A 10,167-nucleotide genomic window follows, 5' to 3' on the forward strand; every position below is an offset into this window, starting at 1 on the left:
GAGCGGCGGCCGCCGGAGGCGCGGTGCCCCTCGCGGCTCCTCAGGCCAACGCGGGGCGTCGGAAGCCCTCCTGAGCTTCGGGGGGTTCCCTGGTTCTGCGCAGTACCCTCTGAGCCCCAGCGCGGCCCGTGTGGACAACCTGCGGTTCCGTCCGTTGGTTCCGGACCCATGGGCGCCGAGCCCCGTGGGGGGAATTAAACAGGTGGGCGCCCCCGGCCCGGTCTGACCCGGAAACACTGAGGCGAGGAGGACGCGGGTGTCCACAGAAACGCGGGCCGGGGACTAAGCGGCGCCTCCCGCACGGCGAGCCAAGGGCATCCTTTCCCGCCGCGGGCCCTGCGGCAGGCGGGTCCCCCTCGCCCGCGCGGCCAGCACGCGGCAGCAGTGTGGCGTCTGCGTGACCGAGCCAGACCCCGCGTGGGCCTTCCGTAGGAGCCAGGATGGGGAGTTCTGGGCCGTGTGAGCCCAGCAGGCACCGCCCGCGTTTCCTCTCCAGCCCTGACTCCTAAAGGTCCGCCCTGCGCCCTGCGCCCGCCACCGGTCCGCATCCTCCTGCCTCGGGCCCGTGCGTGCTGGGCCCTTGTCCGGGAACTCGGCCCAGACCTCCCCGCTGGCGCCTGTCCCCTTCCTGCCTTTTCTTCCCAACAGCCGTCCGCTGGCCGCGTCCTGGCTCCTCCCACGAGCGGGCATCTCCGTGGCGGCAGAGGTTTCTTCGTCCTGTTGTGCATTGTTGTCACTTAGTGCCAAGGACCGCGCTGGACAGTAGGTGCTCCAGAAACACTTGAGTGAGCAGCCCATGGCGGTCCTAGCAGGCTCTGGTAGGGCACTCACTCTGGCGCCGAGCATTGTTTTGTGCAGTTCCCACCCCCTCCACTCGGTCCTCACAGCAGCCCTGTCCTCCCCGCTTTGGAGACTGGGAGGCTGAGGCACGAGAAACGAAGCCACTGGCCTAAGGTCCTGGGTGGCAGACCGGCAGGAGTGCTGCTTCAACCGCTAGTCAGGGACCCGCGTGACCGCCTTTCCTCCAGTAACCACCCACAAGCAGTTTCCTGGAGTCCTCGGCTCCAAAACAGACTAGGAAGGGTATTTTTGGAATTCTAATAAGTCCAGGAATTTTAAACGTTATTTGAAAAGGATTCGATGAAGATGGAATGTGGCCTTGGTATTTAACGAAGTTGAGGGCGGCTACATGACCAGCCAGGTAGAATGCATCTGTGTTGAGAAGCGCTACCATCATTAGGTCTGGAGAAAAATGGTCCAGGGTCAGATAGGTTTGGGGTACAACACATACTAAACCCTCCTCTTAGAAATTCATGGTGCATATTGTGATCTGACAACAAAGGCTGAGAAGCCACATACAAAAAAAAAACAAGTGCCCATATAATTTATTGTCCAAATGCAATCACTTGTGTCTAAGATAAACATTAGATCAGTCAAGACAATAGTCCGACCCTTGGGCACCCTAAAGAAACTGGTTGAACTCCTTGTCATTCTGCACCTCACGAACTTATTTAAGCAGAAAATGCTTCTGTGTAAAATTTCCAGCGTGGCACTGGCACCTGGACTTCAGTTGGAACCACACTGGCATTAGGAATGATGTAGTGTTGTCATCGACTCACACTCTCGGGTGCAGAGAGCCCTCCATGTTTTCCCGATTTGCGTCCAGTTCATCCTAATGAACTCAACACCCCTCCCATTTCAGTCATCCCCATAACCTGTGGTCTGTTTTTGACAGGATCCATTGCAGCTAATGTTCTAAAGGACTTGATAATGGATCATCCAAGGCAGCCTGTGGGGAGTGGATCCACTCAGCATGCGGGCATTTCCTGCTTCTGAGTCTGAAACTAACAGCCAGATGGTGAACCCGGGCAGTTCACTCCATGGGGAGCTGTCGGGGGTCAGCCCGCTTGCCTTCCCCTGTGGAACTCTAGGGACTTTTCCTCTCGGATTGCAACACTGTTGCCCAGGCACCAGTTACAATAACTTTTTTCTAAGCAGGGGATGACAGGGCTGCTGGTGCTCTCTTGCTTGTCTCGATATACATGACGCTGCATACAGTCAATTAATGACAGTGCTGAGCGCAAGTTGATGCAGACATTAGAACCAGACTCCGGGTAGGAAGATCAAAGGGTCTGGAAGGAAATAACACACACTCAACTATGAAGCGATGAAGAGATTGTTCATAAAGGGTCTTTTTACAGAGGAGCGGCCAAGTTCCTTTAGGAACATGACTAGGCCTGAAAGGTCTGCTGGAGATGAGGAACAAGGGCTGCCTGCAGAAGGGGTGGTCTTTAGCCCGTCCCAGCCATTGTCAGAATCCCACCAAAGCAGAGAACCGTGGAAAAGTACGTGGACTCTCTCCTCCCATCCTCCCACTTCCTGCCAGCCCATTGGCTGAACCCGACCACAAGAAAGGCACAGGAGTGGGGTGCTGTGGGCTGTGGAACTCAGCTGTCCAGAGAGGAAAGGGGCCGAAATGGGTTAGGGCACACAGTCGATAGCACCAGGGAAACTAGTCCACATTATGAGCCTCTGGATTAGGCCTTGGTCGTTGGGGCTGTGAGGCAGGGACAGGTTCCGGGCTATGTGATTTTTCTGTGCTCTCCTGCCTCACAGACCCCTCCTCTCTCCCCATTATGCCTCCCACTTGGCTTGTCTAAGTCTCACCCTTCCTTCAGGGCTCAGCTCAGCTCCTGTGGCCTTTGCCCAAAGTTTCCTGGTGGCCCATTTTATTGATTGTGCCCTCATCTCACTCCCCATGCCTGTAATATTTATACTGATCATTTAACACTAAGTCCTTTTATCTTCATTGTTCTAGATCTTATTAATGTCCTGATCCTCAAACTAAATAGAAGGCTCTCCCTCGCTGGTTTGGCTCAGTGGATAGAGCCTCGGCCTGTGGACTGAAGGGTCCTGGGTTTGATTCCAGTCAAGAGCACATGCTCAGATTTTGGCTCCATCCCCAGTGGGGGGCATGCAAGAAGCAGCCAATCAATGATTCTCATCATTGATGTTTCTATCTCTCCCTTTCTCTCTGAGATCAATAAAAATATATTAAATAAGTAAGTAAATAAATAGAAAGCTCCAGGAAGGAAGGATGGGTGAAACTCTACATATAGTAGCTGCTTGATAAAACTTTACCAAAGAGGAGAAAGAATTCCCCAAGGATACCACTAACATAAATAATGGTGTTTGCCTTCACTGAGTAAATTCTCTTTGAGAAGGTAAGCCTTATTTTCCTCTAGAGCAGTGAATCTCAACCTTTTTAATGCCGTGACCCTTTAATACAGTTCCTCATGTTGTGGTGACTCCCAACCATAAAATTATTTTCATTACTACTTCATAACTGTAATTTTGCTACTGTTATGAATTGTAATGTAAATATCTGTGTTTTCCAATGGTCTTAGGGGACCCTGCTAGTGGTTCTCAACCTGTGGGTCACCATCTTTGAGAGCGTGGCTGTCAATTAGCATATTTCCTCCTTATTGGCTGTGGGTGCCGCCATCTTTGTGACAGTGTGAGGGTCAATTTGCATATTCCCTCTTTATTAGATAGGATTATACCAGCATATATTTTCCATGTATGTTTATGTATAATGTTCAAAATTTTTTTGGATGTGAAACACCAAATACGCTTTGCCTTGGATTGGGGACTTCGGTAGATAGGGGAAGAGCCTACCATCAGGAAACTATATCTTAATTTTTTTCTCTTGTATTTGAATTTTCCAACCTTGTACTTTTTTAGTGTTGACAGGGGTTACTTGAGCTGTGGAATAATTAGCAGCTTTTATTTTCCCTTTTCCCCGTCTCCTGCTTTTAAAACTAATATATTTAATATTAAGATAAAATCATCGTAGAATTAGCTCTACTTACTCTCTTCATTCTAGGTTTCCATGGTAACCTGTCTTAGCCTCTTTCCTGGCTCTGTCATTGATGTGGGTTTTGATTACATTATTCAATTAACTTTTATGAAGTAGATCAAGATGCCAGATCAACTATCTCGATACGTAGGAATCGGTGTGTGGTTATTATTAGAGTTTATTGATCTCACTGGATTCTTCCATATTAACATTACATCTATTACTACATATTACAAGACATTAAAAAGTAGAATGGAGAACAATACTCTGATTAAATTTCACATTTTCTGAAGAAATCAAATACTTTTTAAATAAGTAACCTTAATCTATTGAATTAAGGATACTAATCTAATAAGTACTCTTAATCCTAAGATTGTATGTGTTAATTGTCTCTTATTCTTACCTCCTTAGAAACTTACAGATATCCAAAAATGGTTGAGATTGAACAGGCTGAGGCCCAGCTCTCTGAGTTAGACCTGCTGGCCAGCATGTTCCCTGGTGAGAATGAGCTCACAGTGAATGACCAGCTCGCTGTAGCAGAACTAAAAGATTGCATTGAAAAGGGCACGATGGAGGGCCGATCTTCAAAAGTGTACTTTACTATCAACATGAACCTGGACATGTCTGCGGACACAGTGGTAATTCAGCTTTGCTTTTGGGAGAATTGAAACACATCAAGACTTAACGCTGAGGGCATTTTCCTTCTCTTTTGATCAGGTGGTGTTTTCTCTGGGCTGTATTCTTCCCTTTGAATACCCTACAGTTCTGCCTGAAATCACTGTCAGGTGTGTTACAGGAACTGGCTAGCTATTAAGGTCAAAATTAATCGGAGAATAATAGCAATTCTTGAGTTTGTTTTGTGTTCCAAGAAAATTGATTTAATGTTTTATCCCATATAAACCAGGTCAGTATTACTAAGTAGATCCCAGCAGACTCAGCTGAACACAGATCTGACCACATACCTGCAGAGGAATTGCCTCGGAGACGTCTGTATACTGAATGCCACCGACTGGGTTAGAGAACACGCCTCTGGCTATGTCAGCAGAGACCCCATCCCTCCCCCCATTCCAGGAAGTACAGTCCAGCCCGTCCATGTCATTCTCACGAGACTCTGGATCTGTAGCCATCACATCTACAGCAAATGCAAACGAAAGGACATCCTGCAGTGGGCGAAGGAGCTTGCCCTGTCTGGGTTTAGCATGCCTGGGAAGCCAGGCGTTGTCTGTGTGGAAGGCCCCCACGGTGCTTGCGAAGAATTCTGGTCAAGGTGGGTGCACTCTCACAAACTCTGTGTGCTGTGCCAATAATCGCAGTTCTCAACTAGATCCTAGAGATGTAAAATAAGCATCTCTGGGTGGTGTCTTAAGGGAATTCAGTCTCAAGTCAATGGACAAAGTAGGACTCACACGTGGTCACATCACTTCCCTCATCGGACACAGTGCACATGGGAGGGTTCTGTAAAGATGTTGAATCAAGGCCCTCCATTCCCATGGATCTGATTCTTCCTCATCGTAAGCTGTATATTTCCTGTGAAGCTCGGGAATTTCTAATCCTCTCACTTCTCTACTGGTACCCTAAATGAGTTTCTCAGGGGTCCCTTTTGGGAGTTTGAGAATCAGCACTTTCTGTATCAGTGATAATCCAACAAATAACTTTGGGGACAGGATTATGACCAGAATCACATTTGACTAAAATAAATCCCTGAGATAGATTTCTTCCTTTCTAGGAAAATAATGTTTTCAGTGTTCTAGAATGCACAACACAGTTTCAAATTTTCTACTTTGAAAATTTCTTTTCAGACTCAAAAAATTAAACTGGAAGAGAATTTTGATTCGCCATCGAGAAGACATTCCTTTGGATGGTACAAATGATGAAATGGAAAGATGGAGAAAATTTTCAGTTTTTGAAGAAAAAGTGTTCAGTGTTAGTGGAGCCAGAGGAAACCACATGGACTTTGGTCAACTGTATCAATTTTTAAATGCCAGTGGATGTGGGGATGTTTTCCAGATGTTCTTTGGCGTGGAAGGACAGTAGCTGAGCAGAGGAGTCATTGAAAGTATTGTGTCACTGTTGGCCATTTGGTTTTTTACCCCCTCTTTCTTGAAAGATTAAGTAATTTTCCTTTAGTCCATTCTAGAATGTTAGGGGTAAAAAAAGAGAAAAAGTAGCATAGCTGAAGTGCATCTGTTAAAAATATGTCCTGGCCAAAACCGGTTTGGCTCAGTGGATAGAGCGTCGGCCTGCGGACTGAAGGGTCCCGGGTTCGATTCCGGTCAAGGGCATGTACCTTGATTGCAGGCACATCCCCAGTGGGAGGTGTACGGGAGGCAGCTGATCGATGTTTCTCCCTCATCGATGTTTCTAGCTCTCTATCCCTCTCCCTTCCTCTCTGTGAAATATCAATAAAATATATATAAAAAAAAAATATGTCCTGATTGAAAACAGAACTGAGTCTTAGTTTATAATCTTAAAATTATTGACAGAAATACCTTGGCATATCTACCCATTTTGAAAGAGGAATTAATTTGCCTTGAGTTAGATAATATTGGTAGTCCAACTTGCCCCCCATTCTCTAACCCCTGCCTTTACCTGCCTCCATGAGTTCTCCCAGCCTCTTGAAGCTCAGGTGGCCTGGGGATAGGGCTTTGGCTGTGGGTTACCTGGTAAAACTTTTGCTTTCCTGGTAAACATGATTGACACAGCGAGAGCACCCCTTCCCCCTCTTTCTGCTGCAACACCAAGGCCGATGGTTGAAGCTGCAGTAGCCCCTCAAGTTCGAGGGCAGGAAGGCCAGGAGAACCACAGAGATGCCAGCGCCTGTGGTGAGCTACTGACCCAGCACCAGCCCCTGCCTTGCTGTAGACAGCTTATCCATCTATATAAAAGGCTAATATGCAAAGTGTCCCCTCAGGAGTTCGACTGGGAGTTGGATCACTCGCTATGATGTGCACTGACCACCAGGGGGTGGCATGGAATGAAGGAAGCCCCAGCTGGCCCTGATCGACGGCCAGGCCTAGGGACCCTACACAGGCCTCTAGTTAAGAAATAAAAACAATCTTATTTATATTTCTGTGCCACTTACTAGCAGTGGAAAGCTGTTTTGCCAAATAAATATTTTGAAAGCTTTAGTTTTTAATCTACCCCAACCATTTGATACACAAATACATGAAGTATTTCTTAAGTAGAGTTTGCAGCTCATATATATTTTTGTATACTTAATGCTCTGTTCCTCAGTTCACCTCACAGAAGGGTAAGGCATGAACTGAGCTCAATCTCTTTTAAAAAAATGTTTTTATTGATTTCAGAGAGAGGAAAGGAGAGGGAGAGAGAAATAGAAACATTAGTAATGAGAGAATCATTTATTGGCTGCCTCCTGCATGCCCCACACTGGGGATCGAGCCAGAAACCCAGACATGTGCCCTGACCGGAATTGAACCATGACCTCCTGGATCATAGGTTGATGCTCAACCATTGAGCCACACCAGCCAGGCTGTACATTATTTTAATAAAAAATACACTGCTATGTACAAATATACAGATCTCAAGTGTAACAAAAAACATATATTAGTTTTCTTCCTTGAGACAAACCTGTCAAATGTAGACATTGGATATTGACAGAGTGACAAAGAGAATACAGATGTTCCAACCTCATGATTAGTAAATTCTTTTGAAAATGGGTGACAGTTCTAATCAGCAAAAAAGAAAACAGCAAGTTAGATGGTCCTACCTACAGTAATGTAAGAGACACAATAAAAGCTGTAAGAAACTAGTTAAATGTTAGAGCAAAATGGCTTCCTTAGACTTTAAAAATGAATATATATTTAATATAAAGATCCTTAAATGTAAAACTATTCAATATGTATATTCATTCCACAATGACAATTTTTCTATGTATTATTCTGATAATATGTCTTGAACTGGAATCATCTATGAAGAAAGTGTTATTCTTAAAAGAAACTATTAATGCCAAATCAAATTATGATTAAAAGTTAAAAATCTATAGAAAACAGTGTGAGCAGAAAACATTGGCTACATGTACACTTTTATTTATAAAAGTAATTGCTATACAAACAATAGTATTCTTTTTTAAGTATGTTTTTATTGATTTTTAGAGAGAGGAAGGGAGAGTGATAGAGAAACATCATTGATTGGATTGGCTGCCTCTAGCACTCCCGCAACCAGAGATCCAGGGCAAAACACGGGCATGTGCCCTGACCCGGAATTGAACTGGTTCCTAGGTCAACATTCAACCACTGAGCCACACTAGGTGCGCAACAATAGTATTATTAGTTTTTAATTTTTTATACATATATTTTTTAATTGATTTCAGAAAGGAAAGGGGAGGGGAGAGAGTTAGAAACATCAATGAGAATCATTGATCGACTGCTTCCTGCAGGCCCCTACTGGGGATCGAGCCTGAAACCCGGCATGTGACCTTGACTAGAATTCAACCTGGGATCCTTCTGTCCACAGGCCAAGCTCGATCCACTGAGCCAAACCAGCTAGGGCAACAGTATTTTTAAGCAAAACAAAATTCAAAAATTTTAATAATCCGGCAGAGAAACCAAGATGGCAGCATAGGTTAGCACCTAAACTACTGCCTCGCACAACAATTTGAAAACTACAACTAAAAGACAGAACGGACATCATCCAGAACCACAGGAAGGCTGGCTGAGTGGAAATTCTACAACTAGAAGGAAAGAGAAAAGCTCATGGAGAATCAGAGGAGTGGCAAAGGGCTGAGGTACGGAGACGCGCGCAGAGAGGAAGGGCGGCTGAGTGCCTGGCTGACTTTCTCTGGCGGGAGGGGGAAGGAAGCCCCCAACTGCACTGAACCCCAGTTCCAGGCGAAACCCCGTGGACCCAGGCTCATACAGGGGTAGTCTGGACTGTCAGAGAGAAAGGCACACGGAGACTCAGGGGAGCCGCAGCAGGCAGGGGTCTGGAGGTGCGCGCGTGTGCGAGTGCTCGCAGAGAAGACTGCAGAGGTTGCCGCAGGCTTTCCCTAGCGGAAGGGAGTCGGAAGCTCCTGACTGCACTGAACCCCAGTTCCGACTGCACTGAACCCCAGTTCCAGGCAAGCCCCTGGGGACCCACACTCTTACGGGGGGAATCTGGACTGTCAGGCGGAAACGGGGGAGCCGCGGAAGGCAGAGGTCTGGAGGCGCGTGCGCGCAAGCAATGGCAGGGCTGACGGGAAGCCAAGACTGTCTGCTCCACCCTGAGACTCCGCCCCATCCAAGCTGAGTGCAGAGGCTTTTGCAATTTTGCAAGTCTGATCCTATAAGGCTGTCTCCAGCACCGAACATCTCCCAGCATAGACACAGCTGATCCTCACAGCCAACTGGCCTGGAGGTCAATTCCTCCCAGTGATACCAACAACAATCAAGGCTTAACTACAAAAGACTACACACAGTCCACAAACGAGTGCACCAAGAGTGTCCACCTCAGGTTAACTGGGGAGGCCGACCCACTGGGCCCTATAGGAAACCTAGCACACAAAGCTACCCTACCAACTCAGGGAATCAGCAAAAATGCAGAGACAAAGAAACATCACAAATGAAAGAAATGGAGGAAAGCAAATGACTGGATATAGAATTCAAAACCACGGTTATAAGGCTTTTCAAGAATATCCTAGAAAAGGCTGATAAATATAATGAGACCCTCGAAGATATGAAAAAGGACCAACTAGAAATTAAACATACACTGACTGAAATAAAAAATAATATACAGAGATCCAACAGCAGACTAGAGGAATGTAAGAATCAAGTCAAAGATTTGAAATACAAAGAAGCAAGAAACACTCAACCGGAAAAGCAAAAAGAAAAAAGAATCCAAAAAGTTGAAGACAGTGTAAGAAGCCTCTGGGACAACTTCAAACGTACCAACATCAGAATTATGGGGGTGCCAGAAGAAGAGAGAGAGCAAGATACTGAAAACCTATTTGAAGAAATAATGACTGAAAATTTCCCCCACCTGGTGAAAGAAATAGACTTACAAGTCCAGGAAGTGCACAGAACCCCAAACAAAAGGAATCCAAAGAGGACCACACCAAGACACATCATAATTAAAATGCCAAGAGCAAAAGACAAAGAGAGAATATTAAAAGCAGCAAGAGAAAAACAGTTAATTACCTACAAGGGAGCACCCATATGATTGTCAACTGATTTCTCAACAGAAACTATGCAGGCCAGACGGGATTGGCAAGAAATATTCAAAGTGATGAATAGCAAGAACCTACAACCAAGATTACTCTACCCAGCAAAGTTATCATTCAGAATGGAAGGTCAGATAAAGAGCTTCACAGA

The 10,167-nt window shown here is 45.9% G+C and overlaps 1 protein-coding gene across 2 annotated transcripts; it reads left to right on the forward strand.

The window, feature by feature from the left end:
- The first annotated feature begins 70 nt into the window (after nt 1-70).
- RWDD2B (RWD domain containing 2B) lies at nt 71-7,859 on the forward strand. 2 transcript variants are annotated; one of them, XM_080655292.1, is made up of 5 exons: nt 71-202; nt 4,271-4,497; nt 4,577-4,644; nt 4,764-5,126; nt 5,659-7,859. In XM_080655292.1, the coding sequence occupies exons 2-5, from the start codon at nt 4,291-4,293 to the stop codon at nt 5,891-5,893; spliced, it is 873 nt and encodes a 290-aa protein (XP_080511418.1). In that variant the 5' UTR covers nt 71-202; nt 4,271-4,290; the 3' UTR covers nt 5,894-7,859. The 2 variants fall into 2 exon arrangements, with proteins under 2 accessions (XP_080511418.1, XP_080511417.1); XM_080655291.1 differs by lacking the exon at nt 71-202 and adding an exon at nt 225-818.
- The last annotated feature ends 2,308 nt before the right edge of the window (nt 7,860-10,167 follow it).

The sequence above is a fragment of the Plecotus auritus genome, assembly GCF_963455305.1.
Source record: "Plecotus auritus genome assembly, chromosome: 2".
Classification (NCBI taxonomy): Eukaryota; Metazoa; Chordata; class Mammalia; order Chiroptera; family Vespertilionidae; genus Plecotus; species Plecotus auritus.

Excerpts from the sequence above, each read along its gene's own strand:
- RWDD2B (XM_080655291.1), top strand. The coding sequence starts at position 797 with ATGGCGGTCCTAGCAGGCTCTG. Across the intron at positions 4,498-4,576 it reads ACATGTCTGCGGACACAGTG|GTGGTGTTTTCTCTGGGCTG; the intron begins GTAATTCAGCTT and ends TCTTTTGATCAG. Across the intron at positions 5,127-5,658 it reads TGCGAAGAATTCTGGTCAAG|ACTCAAAAAATTAAACTGGA; the intron begins GTGGGTGCACTC and ends ATTTCTTTTCAG.